The following is a 20,992-nucleotide window of genomic DNA, read 5'->3' as shown; positions in this document are numbered from 1 at the left end:
AATACCTGGATTGGGAATCTTTGATAATAAAGAAAACAGCAGCTAGATGGCAGCATTACTACATTTTCTGACAGCGGTGCAGCTTCATTGTTTTCAACATGTTTCATTGTTATATAAAACATTGTGCCTAAACTGCCCCCAACACCCAAACATTATCCATAGGCCTCCTTGTGTGTGCAGCCACTATTCTAATGTTTATGTTTGCAAATTAGGATTACTCTAAACCGAAGTCATGGTAGTAACATGGTGCTTCACTACTGTTAGCAGTGCCAAGTAATAACCCTGTGCCTGCATAGTGAGGAAGAGACCAGGGCTGTGTTTCCCTTTAAACAAATTCACCTCTCCACTCAGTACTACAAATGGAAAGTGTGCATCATCCAAAGAAAGAGGAAGGGAGGAATTCAATAGGATTTACAACCCAGGGATCAAGGATACAATTGACAAACATGCTTGCTTGTCTTTCTACTTCATTGGGTTTTTTATTTTTTAATCCAACACAATTAGTTGAAACACGTTCAAAAATGAGGCATTGAGGGTAATGTTGCAGTTCCCACCATTGCACTATGTTCCACAGGGTTTTAGAACAGAAATCTGAGGACAGTGCTCATGTCCCTCAGTCACAGTGGTAAGCCAAAGGCGTTGTCCTCTTTGTGACCAACGGTGCAATCCTATACACTGGAGCTTACTCCTTCATGGAATTCAGTGGGGCTCACTCCCAGGTGAGTAGGTACTGCCTTGAGCTCTGGATTGGATAGCACATGGTTATCTTTAATTAGATTAAGAAAATTAAGAGCATTCCTCGAAACAAGTCATCGATTATTACAGTGAGAATTTTTATTCAGTGAAAAACAAAAGGTTAACTGCCAAATTATGCCATTTAGAAGAAAGTAGTTGCAGAAAAATGCACACACAAAAATAAATGATATAAAACTGAGCAAAGCCTGATTGTGAGGCAAACACATGTATTGTATTGCAGATTTGCCATTGAGGACTATGCAAAGAGTTAAGTGGTTTGCAAAAGTAAAAACTTGCCTTTTCTCTCCTAAAAATACCAGCAATGGCTATATCACGTGGCTGTGCAGAGGCAAGATTGATATGTGTGCTTAACTCAACAAAATGTCACACACACTTTGCTTCTATTTGTAGTTCCTCTAAAATACAGATGGGAACCCTCCATCCCATGAGTCAAGCTAGCCACCAGACCTCTGAGCTTTCCCTGGGCCATGCCCATTTGTCTGAAGTCATATGATGTCAGGCAAAGGACAGGTAAAGCCACAGCTGCAAAGGAACAATCAGGAGCCTTAGAATACATGATCAGATTCGCTCAGGTGCATCTGATGTCTGCCAAAATCAGTGACGCTTGCATTTGGTGCCAGATTTAAACAGTACCCATGTGGAAGCCACACTTGCAAAAGAACAGCCAGGATTGCATTCCAAGCAAGGCTCCCTGTAGTTCCCTTTGCAAGTGTGGCTTGCATTTGGCATTCTTTACATTTGCTGCCAAACGCAAGCCAGGCTGCTTTCAGCCTGGCTCAGATCCACTTGATATCATATGACACCAGGTGAATGACAGATTACCAGCCCAGCCCTCGTGTCAAATGGGGGAGGGGGAGTTGGCCGCAAAGTGATCTGGCCCTCCAGCTAAAAATGGTTCCCCACCCCTGCTCTAAAAAGAATCTATCCTCCTTGCATGTTGCCGTTTGAAATAATAGTGAAGCTATAGCACCTAACACAGCACAGCCTCCTTGCCCTTCTGCCTTAATACAGTGCCTAGCATTCAGGAAGGTTGAATGCTTCTGCAAGCTCATCGTTCTCACACCTCCCTGCTCACTAGACAGCCTCCCTTCTCACCCCACTATTGCTTCCTCCTCATCCTCTGGCTGGGGAAAGTTAATAAAAGGCCTGAGATGTGAACAGGTTGCAAAGGTGTGTTTGCCATCTGCTTAGCTGGGAGAGTCAAGCACACTTAAGCTGCATTTCTGATTCCCACAGTCTCAGGGTGGCTGATTTCTCCCCTCCTCCCGTGTTTGACAGGGATGATTGTAAGGCCTTCTGGGAATGTGGGCAGCAGCGTATGGCACAATCACTCAGATTCCATATGAGAGACAATCCTTTCACTTGTTGCACAATAAGCAAGACTATGTGTCACACATGAAAATGCTTTAGGAAGCTTAGGATCACGCGGTGATAAAAGCTATCATTTTCCATCAGTCTGCTTGGTAGCTGCAATGCATTCCAGGATGAGGAGGGGTGAGAGTAGGAAAAGGGAAGCAACACAACTTGTATACAATCCTGTCCCACCAGGTGTCTCAGCAGAACAGTCTCCTTTTGCAAATCCATCGATAGGGAAGGGAACACACAGCGGAAGCCCATGTTCCGTTGGGTTGCATGACACCACATTCCTTTTCAGCACCCATCTGTGGCTGTCCTATATCCCAAAAACTAGAAAAGAAAGAGAGGGAGAGGGATTGTGGAATAATTGTTATCAGCACAGAACTGTCAACACCACCACAAAGCTCCCGAAGTCTGGCTAAAATCTTGATGTCTAAATCTAAAAGGCTGGCAACACCACAAGTCTAGAGTCTGGTTATTTCATTACTGAATACTGAACACTGATGTCCCTTGTCACGTCTTAAAGGTTACCTCCACCCCTTGCATTTCTTTAGCACACACGGTTTGAAGCCTATGGGAATGTACATCATGAAACGGTCCATTTTTAGCATGTAAATACTTTAAAATGTACTCACGCTGTAGATATAAGCAAATCGCCTTCTCTCCACCTCCACTTTCCCTCCTTTTCGTTGTAAGCTGCTCCCAGCCAGTATGTACCTGCACTGTGGATGTTATCTCTCAGGAAACCCTGGGATGAAAAATAATCTAGATTACATTTGAACTGCAATCCTAAAAAAGGTACTAGAGCAGGAGTGGTGGAGCTTCTGACCATCATCCAGGTCCAGACTTCAAGGCATCCAAATCCAGCCTACATAGGTCTCCTCAGGCCACCCCACTCTCCTCACAAATGAGCAAATACAAGGCAAAGTGCCACTGAACTCAGAGGGAGACATTTCCAATGAAAGATGGTTAAGGAAAGGAAGGGCATATTTCTTGACACTAATCTATAATACTGGAATACTTCTTTTGAATGGTACTGTAGAGTCAAACTATGCAGGGGAAGTGTTGTGCGAAAATGCCCTCAAGGTGTATTTGGAGGCAGTGAAAGATAAGGAAACAATTTTTGGCAATCAAATTTTTGGAGGGAGAAAATAAGAATCATTTTTTAAAGGAACTAACTTACCAGGAAAAGTTGCTGAGCACTCCCTCCCCCAAAGCTTTCTTTCTTAATATTACCCAGGGAACACCATGCTAATGGCAAATACCTCACAAGGAATGGTGCTCCACCTGATCAATAGGAATGGGCAAGAAATTGGGTTCAGTTTGCATTGTAATGTGAGCCTCCTTAATTTGCACAGCTACCGGTATATTTCAGAATTCACACTTCTCTGAATTTTGTGTTGCAGTTCTCCAACGAAATATTGTGTATAAAAATGCATCCCTTTTGTGCATAAAATGCATATATTAATTAAAATGACCATATAAAATTGCACTGTATTAGAAAAAAATGTTTGCTAAAATGTGTATATTATGGAAGGTTGCACCCAAAAATCTGTAGTTCTGATAAATTTTCATGGGGATTAAAAAAGAAATCACAAACTGATGTGAAAATGTGGAGAATTAAACTTAAAAGACTGGGAAAAATGAGAAACTCTCAGGAACAAAAATGGGCATGTCTGTTCATTCTGAATCATGTTGATGTAGGAAGACTAACCTGTTCATCATCAGACCAAATGCTGACCAAATAAGCCCTATTATGAATGCACTGCCACAGAGCATCGGTCCAATTTTTTGCCTCTGTTGAAATGAAATAGCAGTTCTTCTCTTTAGTCTTCCAGTCCTCGGGGCACGGATGAGAGTAATTTCTGCTGCTACAGATGAATTCTACAAAGTAAATGTAGTGCAACACTCTATTAACACTGTACCCTACTTGGGGACTTCAGAATATACAGCAGCAGCCGGCAATTAAGCGTGTCGATGGGCTGCAATGTTCCTAAATCATGGGGTGTCGCTGCAGCCCTGAAGGCCCAGCCTGGGTGGGCCTTCAGGGCTGCGGCTGCACCTCCTTCTCACAGCCGGCAAAGGGACGCCTGCACCTGAGTGGAGCTCCCACCAGCTGGAACCTGAACTTTCTCCAGCCCACACCAGTCCTTCCCCAGCAGGGAGGAGAGCCACCCGCTCACCTGGGACCTGCCAGTGCCCGCCCTCACACTGTGTGGCCAAAGAGAGATGGCTACACTTGGCGCTTCAGCCTGTTCTCCACTGCCCTCCTCCTAGGCCTGCAGCAGCTGTGGCTCCGGTGGTGCTGGAATGCTGCCAAGCCTGCCAAGAAGTGTCTGTCGTTGCTCCCACCGGGAGCTCACTGAGCCGAGAGGGTGAATGTGGTGACTGGCCAGAGCATAATGATCTCCAGTAGGGGCGCAGTCAAGTCCACCTGTGGCCCCCCCACGTGATGCCCACAATTAGGTTAGGGGGCACCAACTTCGACTTGCCCTGCGAGCTGCCAACACATATTGTGCCACTGCTTCCCCCTATTCTGGATTAGGAAGAAGAAGCCCAACATGGATTGCCTGGTGGATTGCAACTGCTCAGATCAGGGGTCCCCAAACTAAGGCCCGGGGGCTGGATGCGGCCCGATCGCCTTCTAAATCCGGACCGCGGACGGTCTGGGAACGGTCAGCGTGTTTTTACATGAGTAGAATGTGTGCTTTTATTTAAAATGCATCTCTGAGTTATTTGTGGGGCATAGGAATTCGTTCTTATTTTTTTGAAAATATAGTCTGCCCCCCCCACAAGGTCTGAGGGACAGTGGACCGGCCCCCTGCTGAAAAAGTTTGCTGACCCCTGGCTCAGATCATAATGTGCACAGAACTGGATTTTCCCTCCACTTTTGCTACTACACGGTTCAATAGGAATTCTCCCTTCTCTCCTACCTTCCTAGTGATGGCACTGCCTGGGACTTCTATGTTTTTAGACCCCCCAGGATGACCAAGCCAGAAGGAAAATAAAATCAAGATAAGTAACGTTTCCAGGGATGTCTCACCTGTGACATCCTGCAGTTCACTGAAGTTGTTGCTTACGGTTCTTTCCATAATCTTTTGTGCCGCCTGCACATAATCCAGGTCCTTCTTCACTGAAAGACAAATCAAAATGCCCACCAAAAAAGCAGTGTGTTAGGGCCATAGGCTGCCATTCCTGCTTTGCTATTGATCTAGCAGTGCATTTAGAGTTCAGTCTGTCGGTGGTGGTGCCACAAGTACCTGTTATCATCAGCTGCCGGTGAGTGGCAACTGCAGTCCGGCATGACTGGGGCCTGTGCTGGGGGCCATTACCCTGCCCTGCATGGCTATTGTGGGACATCTCAGCCTCCATCTTACGTATTAAAGAGCCACACTACCTACCTCTCATCAGCATCTCCGATTGGTTGAAGTGCAGAGCTTGCATCTCCTCTGATAGTCCGGAGTCTGAAGAAAGAAAAGTAGACTTTTTTGTAGTTTTTCTACTTTTTGTTGTGCTGTCAAAATAAACCTTGATTTGAACCATGTTCTCCTTGCATATAATATGATGGCCCTCATCCATATGCTGAATATGCTTCAATTGGGCCAAGGGATTTGTTCTTTAGACCTTTCCAGTGCCAGTAGCAGCAGATTCAGGCAAACAAAGCAGATGCTAGGTCACTGGGACGCATTTATCACTGGCTCCTTCCAGTTCAGGGTGGCTTGGAAGGGAGAGTGCACTGGAGAGCAGTAATCTGATGCCTGGATTTGAGAACTGTTCTGGTTACTCAACAGATGGCTGTATTTTAATCTGCATTTATTGCAATGTGTTTTTATTAGTATCACATTTCCTTAAGTGGGTTGCCTTTGAGGGCTATAAACCACTTTGGTATAGATATGATCTGCAGAATATAAATGTTGCTAACTAAAGAAACATAGTATCAGATTTTATTCATTAAAAAATGTAAGCATTTTAAAAAATCTGATTTTTAAAAAACTGTTTTAGAAATAGCTTTCAAAGCTGAGCCCACTCACAAGTGGGAGCCAGGTGAGAGGAACAGTACTAGGAGCAAAGCCAAAGGGAGAAAGGTTAGAAAATACTATTATCACCCATGCAATCCCAGGAACCAATTATAGCCATGATAGAATAACAGAACTGTAGAGTTGGAAGGGACCCCCTGCAATGCAGGGATTTCTGCCCAAAGTGGGATTTGAACCCACAACCCTGAGATTAAGAATCTCATGCTCTACCGGCTGAGCTATCCCTCATGGATAGTTTTCCATACAGGGTAGTATGCCTGGATTTGTGGGTCCCCATTTCTAACCCGTGCAGTTCCTGACAATTCCATTTTCACCAGAGATGGGGAATCAATCTACAGTCCTCCAGATATTGTTGGACTCCACCATCCCTGACCATTGGTCATGCTGGCTGGGGCTGATGGGAGTTGGGATTCAACACAATCCGCATTCCTGATTTGTACAGACTTCGTTTCATCCGAAGTGGATCACTTACACTTCACCAGGACCAAGAAGAGTAGCGCTGACAACATCACAAAGCAGATGACTACCAAGACATAAAGGATGAAAACATGGATTCTTCTGCTTTCTTTCCTTTGCGGAGACTCAGCATCGGCAGGAGCTGTACAAGTGAAGATTAGTTGAAGGGTTTTATTTGCAACATTTAAAAAAATAAACAGAAGGAACAAATGGTTACCTCCCCATTTCAAATGAATAACAAAGGGGATCAAAATCATGTAGCATGTGTGAGTGAGACAGTGAGTGTGCAGGTGTTTGTGCACAATCGCAGCAAGGCTGCCAAATTCTATTCTGAGTTCCAGGGGGAGACAAGCTGCCTCTATGCATAGGTTGGGCCACCTCAACTGAAAAAGGAATCACATAAAGAAGTGTGCATGCACACGAAAGCTCATACCAAGAACAAACTTAGTTGGTCTCTAAGGTGCTACTGGAAGGAATTTTTTTTAATTTTTATTTTGTTTCGACATAAATTGGGGAACAACATAAATTAGTCTGGACAATGCTCCTTTATTTTTATTTTTTATTTTTTACATGTTATGTAAGAAAAGTCTCAAAATATTAAATCTTTTCATGTTAAAAAAAGTAATGCTGAAGGTGAGAGTAAATCAGTACTAAACCATCTAAAACATTTTGCTTTGTGCTTGGTTAATGCTGCTGCTAAGGACAGCTGGACCAATCTAAAAGGAATGTACACACATTTTATACAACCAAGGCAAATGAATATTTTGTATTTGTCATTGTAAGCTTCAAGAGTCAAAAGATGCTATCTAGAAATACTACTACGTCTGGCCAATGTGATTAGCTTCCTGGACGACTTGACCGGCTATAACCTGGTATTGCATAGTAACCATAAGCCCTACGGCTGATTATGGTACACAGTGTTCTTCTCTGATTTCTGCAACTTCTTCCCCCCCCTCCCGCCCCCACAATTCCATATAGCAGATCCAATTCACTTGTTGGGAGAAGGTTGCCACCTACTGTGTATAAGTCCCAATCCATTAGAAATTGAAGTACGCAATAGTCTCAGAAAAATAGGGGGTATGAGAAAGAACATGTAGACTGTAAAAGGGGATGGGTGGGAATCAGAAGCAGTGGAAACAAGAGTTTGGTGGGAGGAAGTGGGGAATTATATAAGTCATATAGAAATAATTTAGAGCCCACAAAGGAGTAATTGCTCCCCAACAATCAAATGGTCCTGAGAATGGGTGGGAGGATCCTTAATCTTTTCCTTCCTATTATAGAATCATAGAGTTGGAAGAGACCACAAGGGCCATCCAGTCCAACCCCCTGATCATTATGATCATGGGGATCTAAGTGATCTTGCAAAGGAGAAAGTCTGTGCTGTGTGGAACTTAGGAAGCTGCCTTTTATCAAGTTACGCTATCTATATCATCCAGTACTGTCTACTCTGACGGGCAGCAGCTCTCCAGAGTCTCAACCAGGCAGTGGTTCTAACTGGACATAACAGGAAATGGTAACTGGAGGTACCAGGGACTGAAACTGGGGACCTTCCACATACAAAATATGAGTTCTTCTACTGAGCTGAAGCCTCAACCCCATGACAGTGTAAAATTATACAATGCTATAAAGATTATTGCTCTTTATACCAGCATAAATGAGACAGAATTATGGTCTGGTTTTGTGTGGGTTTGTCTGGTGACTCAGGGAGTTTCCTTCTTGCTCTCTGTGAACCTAATTTCAGGTTTAATAACTGAAAGAGTTATGTAAACAATGAAACACCTGTGAGAATTTACACTGTATAAATATTGGAAGAAGTAATGAGGATATCCAAAGCAGCTGCTTAAGAATATGCTCATATTTTAATGTTAAGTGGCTAAATTAATGAGATCAGATTTATGCCATAGATCAGCAAAGATGAGATACTACAATAATATCAAAATACCCAATTCTGTGTCCACTGACGCTAAAGGAAAATGGAGGCGATGCCTTTGAATACCTGTTGCTGAGGACCACGAACAGGAGAGAGATGTTGCACTCGTTACCTGCTTGTGACCTTCCCAGAGCCACCTGCTTAGCCATTGTGGGAGTCAGGATGCTAAACTAAAGAGATATTTAGTCTGATCCACTAGGACTCTTCTTATGTTTTCGTGAAACAGCTTTTCCCAGTCACAAACTAAACATAAGTGTGTGTGTGTGTGTGTGGAGGGTGGTAGAGGACCGAAAGGGAAAAGGAAAGGAAAGCCAAAGCAAAAATGTATATATCTATGGATAAAAAGCATGTGTCACACAGTACACTTCTGATTTGCAGGTGGAACACAATCAGGGTAGTCCAAGTTGCATCTACATCATCTGATAACCCAATCCCCACACTTCCATTTCCCCCCTAGGATTTAATTGAAGTCTTCCCCATAAATGATAGTGGTGTTCTGTAATTGTGCGACCTTTGCATGAATGGTGTCAAACCCAAGGGACCCTCAGTCTTTTGAGTATAACCATTAATTAAGAGATAATTATTACCATCCACATAGATATTGGGACCTCCATGAAGGGTCTCTGATTCACATCTGTGAGTTACTTCTGGCAAGAGGATCGCTACTGCCCTAGATCTGGCAGAGCCCCCGTGCCCAATGCTCACTCCAACCAGTCTTTTTACAACCAATCCATCTCAGGAGCTTGGAGGTGGGTCTCCTGAAGAACAGCCATGTCAGCTCTTTCCCAAGTTGCCTGCTGATACTTGCAAATTTCCCCTAAGCCCTTTATGTTAAAAGAAATTATATTTAGGCCAGCGGTAGGATAGGATGGCTACGGGCTGAGTGCACACATGATCTAGATGCCATTTGGAATACATACCACAATTTGAACTGCTTGTCGCTTCATCAGAAGGAAGGGCATTGATACTTGAATAGCTTGGGCCGTATCCAGGATCGACGACTATACAGTACAAATTCAGGAGTTTGGGATCAGAAACAGAGAGCACACCACAGACATACAAAGTCGAAAAAACTGCTAATGTGCATGAAAAAGTCAGAATCACTCCCTTTTGCCTCACTCCACCATGATGAAATCCACCAACTATTCAACAAGTTAGTAGAGCGGCATAGCCATGCATTCCTCTCTTGTGAAATGCATCAGTTTCAGCTGAAGAGTCAACAATTTTAAAATGAGTCTGCAAGAGATTGCAGTTAATTTAATGCATTGACCACATTCTAATTTGGACCCTAAGGAGTTTCAGTAAAGTTTCAAACTGTGTAAGCAGGTGGGGCTCTCTCTACATGCCATATTGGGCATAGCTCAGTTCTTGAAGGCAGCTCAGTGGGGGAGAGCTGGTGAAGTTTAAGGGTGCTGCTGCACTGTAAGAAGAAAGCATCAGTTTAATGGGGCAGCCTTTGTCCCACTTGTCCAGGAGCTCATGTTTCACACTAGCTGCTTGACAAACAGCAGCTTATGTTGAGTGAAATAAGCTACATTTAGAATTTAGACTCCAGCCACATTTAGAATTGACTATAGTCTATCCGAGTGTCTGGTTCCTCTCCTCCCCCCATTATAATTGTGTGTGAGGGAACAGAGATCTTTAATATAGAAGACAGAAATGAGGAGAAAAAGAATAGCTAAACTTAGAGACTCTGACTTCTGGGAGGGGGGGAGCAGCATGATACAATGGTCGCACAATTAGACAAAGGCTCTGAATAACTGTTTTGATTTTGTTTGCTTAAAATCGTCCAGGATTTGTAAAAGGAAAAGCTGAGAGAAAGAACAGGAAGTACTTCTTCAGACATTGCTGAATAAATGTATGGAATTCACCGCCACAAGAAGTAAGGATGCTCACCAGCTTAGATGCCTTTAAAGGGAGATGAAACCCATTCATTTGTGGGTGATAGTTCTACCATGGAACCTCTATGGCAGGGATGGAGAAGCTGTGTCCCTCCTGAAGTGCTTGGACTCCAACACTCATCAGTACTAAGCCAGTGTGTCTGCGAACAGGGATGATGGCAGATGGAGTCTACTAGGGCTGCCATGTGTCCGGGTTTTCCCAGACACATCTGGGAATCACTCAGAAAAATGGTGCCTGTGTGGATTTTTGCTGAATCAGCAAAATGTCCGGGAAAGCCTAGACAATTCGGGAAAAGCCCCAAAATGAAAAGAAAAAAAGGGGGGAGGGGGAGCTCAACAACTTTGTCTGGATTTTCACTATTGGGAATATGGCAACCCTAGAATCTACCAACTTCTGGCTCTCTGTCCTTGCTCTATGACTCATTTGCTGAGACAGGATCTCTCCAGCCTTTCTAATTCCATAGTTCATAAATATCACAAGCTGAAATGAATGTCTCACTAATAACCATTTCAGCTTTAGTGGTTAACAAAACTGCCCTTGCTTTAGCAAAGACTACCACCATAGCCAGTGCATGCTAAAGAAGACTAGAAGACTGTGGTATTTCCCGCACCTTTCTTAGCATCCATGCCTCTTCTGTCTGCCAAAGGTGTTGTCTGACTTGCAGGAATCATTGCAGTCGCAACACCCCCATCATCATAATCGTCGTCATCGTCAAAACTGTTGGGTGAATCTAAAAACAGAAGAACAGTTAACTCTGAAAATGGAAATAAGCCACTCAGACTCGTTTTTTTGGTGAATTGTTTACAGACTGTTTGAGTCAAATTAGCAAATCCATTGGGTGGGTCTGAAAAGCCGGGCTTTGAATTTATTAAGGCTTGCGCTTGAATACAATAGTAAAATTCCAACATTCTGCTTTCTTGCTATGCACAGTCTGACTAGGACAGTGGCTCTCAAACATTTTTCTCTTTCAGAGAGAACATTTGCTCATGCCACACCAATCTTTTTATTGATTAGAAATACATTGGAAACCAAAAAGTAAACAACTCCTAGCAGTGCTTGATTTACATAATCAATTTGAACACATATCTATCCATATTTTGAAAAATAAAATACTATACTGTATTACACAGAAATATTTACATGTTTCTTTGATTGTCCTTGAATCTTCCTACCACACTGGACCAGGACCAGCTCAAGACTGCCCTAAGTGACTCCCACAGAGGATGAATGAGTTTTGTCCCAGGAAACCTTGCAACATCACATTCAGATGCATGCTATCACAGGCTTCACCATGACGGCTTTTTCACATGGTGTGGTGCTTCACTGGTGCCTCAAACAAATGGCTGCCTTGCTTGTACAACTGGGCCTTTGCACAGCAATGGGGCTCCCAAATTAGATTGTTGCTGTTAAGAATGTGTTTTCTTTAGCAAAGACATTCCACGCCCCTTTATGTGGTTTAGGCCAGAAGGAAAACGTGAAATCATGCATATATTTTGGTCAATAATCAGTAGAGGAAATCCTGCTTGTTTGCTTCCTATGGGCATCTGATCAGTCAGCATGTCTTTGGTCTGATTCAGCAGGGCTCTTATTGTATCCCCTTCTGCTAACTAACACACTTCCCAAGTGATTAGATAAATACAAACATTACACTCCAATACATAAGAAACTGAAGTAGAAAACAGGGGTGGGTGAATATGTCAGTTTGGGTTTATCTCAGTTTCTCATTTTTCCAATCTTAAACTGAGTTCACCACATTTCCACATCAGCCTATGTGTGTGGATTCTTTTAGAAAACAACAACAACAACAAGTCCTCATGAGTTTTAGTGCACATTTCTCAAAGTATACACATTTATGTATGGAATTTCCCCTAATATACACACTTTTGCCTGCAATTCCCCCTACTGTACTGCATTTTTTGGTATGTTATTTTCACTTCTATATAGAGTGGCTGGGGAAACCCAGCCAGATGGGCAGGGTATAAATTATTATTATTATTATTATTATTATTATTATTATTATTATTATTATTATTATATTTTTAGAAAGGTTTTTGCCTGGTTAGCTGCATCCAAAATGAGAAGTGTGAATGCTGAGGGACAGCTGTCTTTTTCAGTTCACATACTGTTTCCTGAAGTGCAAATTATGGGTGGAATTCAACACAGTGCTAAGGTGAACATTCTACCAGGGCGAGGAATTCTGGTTGCGCAGCAGAACATTCTCTCCCTCTCCTCCCCCTTTCTGCCCCCTAAATCTGTTGAGGAGTTCCCACAAACCTCTGAGACAGATTTGGGGAGGGCATGGGGTACATGCAGGGGGGGGGGAATCCCGTTGCCCAAGCAGAAATCCTCATGCCGATGGGACTTGTTAGTAGAACACTCCCCTACTTCACATTAAAGGCAAACCAAACCAAACTTCTCCCTTACCCCCAAATTACAACCTGTGCTAATTTCTAAAATAAAGTATCAACACAGCGGTGGAATATACAGAAGCAAAAGGGGTTATATCTTATTGCCATACATGGAGAAATGCAATATAGAAAAGGAATTGTCTGCTTAAAGTACAAAGCACTGGATCACTGCAATTTTTCTTTTGGGCACTGGGAATCCAGGTTTCTGGGGGGATTTTTATTTTATTTTTTGCAAAGCGCATAACATATAACCAAAAGTGCAAAATGCAGGACCAAAGCATCAATAAAGCACAAGACAAGCAGATTATATTGGAAGTTCATATGGCAGAAAGTCAGTCTTAACTGTGGTCACTTACAAAGTGCACCGTCAGTTCTTTTCTTCAACCTAAGGGACACAGTGCCCAAGGCTCGCTTCATTGCTTCTTCAAGTTACGGGCATTTGATCAGCAAAGTGTTTCTCTGACAAAGCAAACTACAACTAGCTTAGGAAGGTGATGGCTGCTGACATCAGCACCAGCAACTAACCAGAAGTAAAAAGATCATTAACTTGGGATTAGAATGTTTATAGAAACGAAGTCCAGTTCTAAAGGAAACCACAATAAGGTTATTTTAAGACTAACCCTGAGTGGAGTCTAATTGCTGAGTTCACCTAAAATGAAAACATTTGTATTAAATAACTTCAGCGGTAGTCACCTGCAACAAATTGTTCAGGCCCTGCAGGCGGGGTCAACTTTATTTATTTATTTAATGGAATTTACATAGCACTTGATTGAAAAGCAAACAAACTTTTGCAAACTTAAAGCAGCTAGCTTGCAACAAGAATAACACAATGGAATAATAAGTAAAGACAAAAATTTAAAACAACTATTTAAAACATTCAAACATTATTTAAAAGCAACACTAAACTAAAAGCAGATTTAAAACATATGTCAACATTCTACATATTTGGGCAGGCTTGCTTTAAATAACAACAACACGTTTTTTTAGCAGGCACCAAAGAGAGTACAGTGAAGGCACCTGGCTTACGTCAATAGACAAGGAAGTTCCAAAGTGTGGGTGTTGCCACACATAAAGATCGAATTCGGACAAAAGCAGGATGACTATTATGTGGCACGTCTAACAGTGCCAGTTCCACAAATCTTAGTGGTCAAGTGAGCATATATAAAGTGATTGTGCAGATAAACTGGTCCCAAGCTTTATATGCTAATAGTAACACAGTTTGAACTTGTCCCAGCAGCCATTGCAGGTTTCTGAGCAAGGGTGTTATATACTGACAGGGTCTCACTCCTGTCAGCAGTTGTGCTGCAGCACTCGGCACTGACACAGCTTCAGAATCAAGGGCAAGCGAAGCTCCACACAGAGTGCACTGCAGTAATCCAATCTTGAAGCAATCAATGCACCAACTGCTGTGGTCAGACTTTCCCGGTCCAGGAACAGCTGTACAGGTAGCTGTTGTACCAATTGCAGCTGGTAAAGGTGCCTCTAGCCAGTGAGGCTACCTGGGTCTCCAGTGACAAAGCTGGACCCAGAAGCACCCCCAAACTGTGAAAATGCAAAACAAGGGGGAGGGCAACCCCACCCAGGGTAGGCTATTAGCCAATTTCTTGGACACAGAAACCACTCACCCAGACCCTCCAAGTGTCCCTATTTTCCAGGGACGTCCCTGATTTAGAGAAGCTGTCCCGGTTTCTGATTTGATCCCAGAATGTCCCACTTTTCCTTAGGATGTCCTTATTTTCATTGGAGAAATGTTGGAGGGTATGGAGTTATCCAACCCCCGAGCTGTCTGAAGGAAATCCTGTATAGGGAAGGATTTTTTTAATGTTTAATGTTTTATTATGTTTTTATATATATTGGAAGCTGCCCAGAGTGGCTGGGGCAACCCAGTAAGATGCATGGGGTATAAATAGTAAAATTATCATTATGGAATGAGATGTCCCTATTTTCATCGGAGAAATGTTGGAGGGTATGCTCACCCACAGTGCTTCCATCTTTCCAGGATTCAAGCTCAATTTGATTTTCCTCATCAATCTCACCACTGCATCCAGACACAGGTCCAGGGACTGTGCAGCCTCTCTCTATTGGAGAAATTATGGAGAAACAGAGCAGAGCGTCATCAGAATACTGATGCCACCTTGCCCCAAAACTCCTAATGACTGCTCTCAGTAGCTTCATATATAGGGTGAGTCCTTTAAAAGAGGCCCCGTGGGTACAGAGTACACATGTTCCACGGGGCCTTTTTTTAAAAGACTCACCCTGTAGAAGATATTAAATAGCACTGGGGTTAGGATAGTGCCCTGTTGCACCCTATAACATTGCCTCTAGGGGGCCGAAAAGCACACTCCCAATGGTACTCTACAGGCTGTGTCCCATTGCAACACAAATATCATTCCCGGAGCCTCTTCAGAAGGATATCATGGTCAATAGATGAAGAGGCAGGAGCAAGGTTGTCCTACCCCCTGCAACAGCGCAACCAAAGCCATCTCAGTCCTGTGGCCAGGACTGAACCCAGGCTGGAATGGATCCAAATAATCTGCAGAATCTACTTACAGCTGCCTCACACCACCACCCAAAAGGCGGTATTTGCAACTGGTGGATAGTTGATCCCATCCATAGCTTGCTTCTTTAGGAGCAGCTGCACCCCTTCCTCTTTCAAGGAAACAGGGACCATCCCCTCAAGCAATAAAGCATTAACCCCACTCTGGACCCAACCAGTCAGAACCCCTCTGACAGATTTCATAAGCCAGGAGGGGCAGGGGTCAAGAAGACCAGTGTCTAGGGGCACGGCCACCAGCACCATGTCCACACCAGCTGATTGTGTCAGCTGAAACTGATTCCACATACAAATATCCTCGATTCTGTCATTGGGTGCTTCAAGAGAAGCTGCAACAATTGCAGAGGCAAGATCACTCCTAAGTCAAGCAACTTTATCCTCAAAGGGTGTGATCAGCTGGATCTTCGAATTCTCCAGAGAACTCTGCTAGAATGGAAGCCAGTAAAGTCTGGACCATCCAAAATTACTCTGACACTAGCGGACATAATGCAAGCTGCAAAATTAGCCATCTTTGCAGCACACACTGCCACCCGGTAGGCACATTTACGTGCGCTAAACTGCGGGAGGCAGTGGAGGATAGGGGTGCCTGGCGTGCTCTGCTCCATGGGGTCACGAAGAGTCGGACATGACTGAACGACTGAACAACAACAACAACCAGTGTTCAGTATGTCTTCAAAGTGAGACTTGTGCCACTTGTGCTCTACCCTTCCAAACATGTATAAGCTAAAAGTGTACCAGGCTGATCCATTAGTCTGGGGGCTCACGATGAAAACCTCCACCCTGGAAGACTTGCACTCTTTAACTGAAAGGCTGCATGGGACCCTGATCACAGGGTCATTCCAAAGGTGGCGAGACCAAGGTTCAAATCTACACTCAGCCAGAGCTTGTCTGAGGCCTGGGGTGTGAGTCCCTGGTCAGCTGGGAGGTACAGGCATTCTTGGCATGACAGCATAAGACCAGCAGGCTCCTAGCAGCCCCACCCCCCGCCAGCGTAGCCCCCCGAGGCCCAGGGCAAGTATCCTTGGCTGCTCCCCCACCCTCTGCATGGGCCTGCGCTCAGACATGAAGCTCAAGGGTGGCCTGGAACCAGTCATTGCCTCTCGGTCTAACTTCATAGGGCTGTAATAAAATAGTATCTGGTGGGTCTGCATTGCTGGCCTGGCTTCCCAACACTGCATGTGGCTGCCGTTTACTGAGAGGGCAGAGGGGCAAGGTAGGAGGGAGCTTGGGATGCTGTAGGCGCAGAGTCAATCCGTTTCTCCCAATATTGCACCGGCACCAAGAAATTGCCCCTCCCCTCCCCTTCTTGGCAACATGCAGTGACGCAGTGCATTGGGGAAGCATGCCAGGAATGTAGACCCACCTGTGCCACTCTGCCAGGTGCTACTGTTGTTATGGGGACAAAACGGGGGTGCAGAGTAATGGCATACATCAACTTGAGCTCCTCGGAGGAATGCAATAAAATAAGTAAAATTGATAGACCAAAATACTAAAGAATAGTTAACATATATAATGCATATTTCCACATCGCTGGTAGAGAAAGTATGGAATAGCAAAGAACCTTCGTGGATCTGCGGCACTGCTAGGAAGAAGCCTGTGTCTCATCTTCTTTGCATACTGTGAACACCGTCACGCACCTGTCAAGTGCAGAAGCACGACTGAGGCTGAAGAACAGAAGAAAGGAAACATACTGACTCACCTGGTTTGGGAGGCAGGGGAGGTTTTGCTGGCCTAGCAAGTGTGTAAATCCCTGTAGGGAAAAAAGGGGGGGGATAGAAAGCATTCAGGAAACTGATATTTCTTGAAGATGACATCTCCATTGCTACAGGAATCTGAAGGACAGCAAGAAAACGACTGAATCTGGACCAGCCAAAGGAAGTACTGTGATGCCCCTCTTATGACCCCTAGGATCAAAGCCAGATTAAGGCAGCTGGGGTCCCTGATAGGTAAAGGTAAAGGGATCCCTGACCATTAGGTCCGGTCGCGGACGACTCTGGGGTTGCGGCGCTCATCTCGCTTTATTGGCCGAGAAAGCCGGCATACAGCTTCCGGGTCATGTAGCCAGCATGACTACGCCACTTCTGATGAACCAGAGCAGCGCATGGAAACGCCATTTACCTTCCCACCAGAGCGGTACCTATTTATCTACTTGCACTTTGACGTGCTTTCGAACTGCTAGGTTGGCAAGAGCTGGGACCGAGCAACGGGAGCTCAGCCCGTTGTGGGGATTCGAACCGCCAACCTTCTGATCAGCAAGCCCTAGGCTCTGTGGATTAGACCACAGCGCCACCTGCGTACCAGTTGGGGTCCCTGATACAGTTCCCCAAATAAAGCCCCTCCCTCCCCACCCCCGCAGAAAATGCCTGGAATAAAGAAAACACATCTTATAGGTATCTTAAAGACTAACAATTTTATTATTACAAAAGCTTTCATGGACTACAAAAATTATACTCCAAACATGTTCAGTTTCACAATCCTCGGCAAAACACAAACATTTCAGCAACCTTAATAAACAAAACCAAAATACTCTGAGCAAGTGCAGTTTCATATTTGAAACTCATTTCCCATTGTTTTTGCTCCTTTCCTAACTTGGGTCTGTCACTCTTCATAAAATAATATTAAACATTATGGGATGTCTGTATTTAAGATCTTTTTTTTAAGTTGTTTTTTCATTGATACCAAACACACATACAAAAACCTTTTACTCCTTTTTGACAAGAAAGCAAGGACTGCAGTCCCTTACCCTCTGACATGGCAATTAACCCTATTAAACATGAAGAGACTTACTTCTGAGTTGACGGGTAGACCATTGTATAGTAAGTTGTACAGTGAATTCTTAATGACCGGGAAACTTATAGTGCAGTTGATTTGGAGAAAATAAATTGTAGAGAGCACAATCAAAGGAAAGAGGCATTGTGGTTGTTAGGAAGAAAGGAATGGCAAAGGAGGGATCTAGCAGACCTTTAAAACTATGAAGATTCAGAGATCTAGAAAATGAAAATTGCACTAAAGGCGGTGGCGGTGGGGGGACAGCAGCTTTTTAGGACCCCAGGGATAGCCTAGTACCCAAATAACATGCATCAACCACAGTTCTGACTTCACTCACTGCCTTAAAATAGTGTTTTTTTCTTTAAAAATGTTTAGGAGTACTCTCATTTTGACTCAAGGAAACCACCATTTTATAGTTCAAATTGGGAAAAATAAATACAGTAAATGGACAAAAGTGCAAAGATTCGCAAAAAGATCAGGGGTATCTGCATCCCCCCAGAAAAAATCACTGCCTTAAAATACTGAAAGGAGGGAGCAGCCACGCTGTTCATGGAGATCACTCAGAAGGGTGATGCACGTTTTGCTTTATAACTTTCCTTCTATTAGGGTAGAGTTGTCATAGTCATCCATAGTGAAAAGTAGAAGTCGGCAAATGTGTCCTCTTTTTTGCTCTTCAAAACCCTTTATTTGCACCATTATAAATCTAGCCAGGCAGGGGGCCTTCTCAGTAGTGGCGCCCGCCCTGTGGAACACCCTCCCATCACAGGTCAAGGAGATAAACAACTACCTGACATTCAGAAAATACCTGAAGGCAGCCCTTTTTAGGGAAGTTTTTAATGTGTGATATTTTTGTATCTGATTTTTGTTGGAAACTGCCCAGAGTGGCTGGGGAAATCCAGCCAGATGGGCGGGGTACAAATAATAAATATTATTATTATTATTATTATTATTATTATTATTATTATCATCATCATCATCATCATCATCATCATCATGACCTCATCCACTGCTGGATTTCCAAACAGGCAGAGTAGGCACCGGCCTATGGGCCTTTTAGGGGCCCTGTGACAACAGATCAAAATAATATCAATTTGATCTTGAAATAAAATTACAATCAAGCTTTCTTAGTTCAATGGTATCCCACTAGAATGGGCCCCCAAAATTTTGACTGCCTAGGGGCCTTCACAGGGTTTAATCCGGCACTGGCCTTATCCCTTCTGGGTACAATCACACTCAGCTGTTGTGGCCGACCCAGAGCTCCCTCCTCCTCACTGCTGTCTCACTCTGCTCCACTCCCACTATCCACCCCCACAAGCATTCCCAGAATAATATATACACAGGGCTGTATGTGTGTGAACTCTCAACAGCGAGATCAGAAGGAAATGAAATGCAGAAAAGTAGAGACTGTAATAATTGCATTAACATAATAATCACCACCTGCATTTCATTTCCTTCTGATCACACTGTTTAAAATCCCCCTTGCAACTGTGGTGTGTGTATATACAGCGTATGCCTGCGATTCGGGATAATATTTCATGCATCTGAGGAGATGGGACTGTAGTCAACAAAAGCTTATACCCTGCCCTTTAGCCTAAAGGGCTCTCAACATGACTTACAAAAATCAGTTCTAAAATGCCATGACACATAAGGAAAAAGGAATGGGAGGGAAGAGGGACATGCAAGCTCAAGCATAAGTTCTTACAGTTTATTTGTTAGCCTTTGGGGTGACACAAAACTCTATGCTGTAATCCTTTCTAGTAGGTAAGCTTTCCCAAAGAAACAGGGAGCAAGCACTGCAACTTCCCGAAATTCAAAGCAGAAAACAAAGGCCCACTCACCCTGGGATGTTGTCATGCCAGAACCTGTGGGGGGAAGTCTTGGGACCCGCTCAGCAGAGCGAGGAACAGGAGGTCCCCGAAATACAGGAGAGCGATCCATTCGTGCCCTTTCCCTGAGACTCGCTGCAGTAGCAGTGCCTGGTGCAGAGGCAAGAGAGCTCAGAACTTTTGAGTCAAAGGGAAGTGAAACTGAAGGGCCTCTAAGATGCTCCTATTTGGGCAAGGCACAGCAATGAGTAGCTCAAGTCTCATTTTACCGGTATATGGAAGATATTGTAGAAAGCACCTCTTTGGTCTTAGACATGGGAAACATGCAATGGATGTGTAAAGTGACTTGGGGTGGGGGAGAATTCAAAGCAGAAATTTCTTAAGAATTACTCTCAGACATGGGTAGGCAAACTAAGGCCCCGGGGGCCAGATCCGGCTCAATCACCTTCTAAATCCAGCCCGCAGATGGTCCGGGAATCAGCATGTTTTTACATGAGTAGAGTGTGTGCTTTTATTTAAAACGCATCTCTGGGTTATTTGTGGGGCATAGGAATTCGTTCATCCCCCCCCCCAAAAAAAAATATAGTACGCCCCCCCCCAAGGTCTGGCGTTTGTCCGCAGACAGCTTCTGGGTCATGTGGCCAGCATGACTAAGCTGCTTCTGGCAAACCAGAGCAGCGCAAGGAAACGCCATTTACCTTCCCGCCAGAGCAGTACCTATTTATCTACTTGCACTTTGACGTGCTTTCGAACTGCTAGGTGGGCAGGGAATGTGCACATTTGAAGATGTACTTCGTTTATTTTAACAATTCGTAGACTGCTTAAACACAGTTGTCTCTAAGTGGTGTACAAGATATCTTGTTAAAATAATACTAAAAATGAGTTGAAAACTACAAAATCAGAGTTAAAACTATAACATCCTAAAATTTTGTATCTGAGAACAAGTCCACCGGAGTCTAGCTTAGGAGTGCAGATGCCTTGCTTCAAATGCCTATAGG

General features: G+C 43.9%; 1 protein-coding gene across 4 annotated transcripts; it reads right to left on the bottom strand.

Annotated features, from left to right (window-relative positions):
* Positions 1-866: 866 nt before the first annotated feature.
* On the bottom strand, positions 867-20,249 carry LOC117041214 (CD209 antigen-like protein E). 4 transcript variants are annotated; one of them, XM_033139722.1, is made up of 11 exons: positions 20,007-20,249; positions 17,099-17,149; positions 14,822-14,926; positions 11,048-11,167; positions 9,456-9,536; positions 6,622-6,747; positions 5,514-5,576; positions 5,156-5,245; positions 3,827-3,996; positions 2,748-2,860; positions 867-2,442 (listed from the first exon to the last, which is right to left on the bottom strand). In XM_033139722.1, exons 1-11 carry the CDS (start codon positions 20,104-20,106, stop codon positions 2,310-2,312), a joined length of 1,152 nt encoding a protein of 383 aa, XP_032995613.1. In that variant the 5' UTR covers positions 20,107-20,249; the 3' UTR covers positions 867-2,309. The 4 variants fall into 4 exon arrangements, with proteins under 4 accessions (XP_032995613.1, XP_032995615.1, XP_032995616.1 ...); XM_033139724.1 differs by having other exon boundaries at positions 14,822-14,923; XM_033139725.1 differs by lacking the exon at positions 14,822-14,926 and having other exon boundaries at positions 20,007-20,248.
* Positions 20,250-20,992: the final 743 nt, after the last annotated feature.

The sequence above is a fragment of the Lacerta agilis genome, chromosome 2, assembly GCF_009819535.1.
Source record: "Lacerta agilis isolate rLacAgi1 chromosome 2, rLacAgi1.pri, whole genome shotgun sequence".
Classification (NCBI taxonomy): Eukaryota; Metazoa; Chordata; class Lepidosauria; order Squamata; family Lacertidae; genus Lacerta; species Lacerta agilis.
This window is presented reverse-complemented; position numbering and strand designations above follow the sequence as displayed.

Coding starts and splice junctions, on each gene's coding strand:
- LOC117041214 (XM_033139722.1), bottom strand. CDS start 20,106: ATGGATCGCTCTCCTGTATTTCGGGGACCTCCTGTTCCTCGCTCTGCT. Junction 3,997..5,155: donor TGAACTGCAGGATGTCACAG/GTGAGACATCCC, acceptor TTTACTTTGTAG/AATTCATCTGTAGCAGCAGA. Junction 2,861..3,826: donor TTTGGTCTGATGATGAACAG/GTTAGTCTTCCT, acceptor TTTTCATCCCAG/GGTTTCCTGAGAGATAACAT.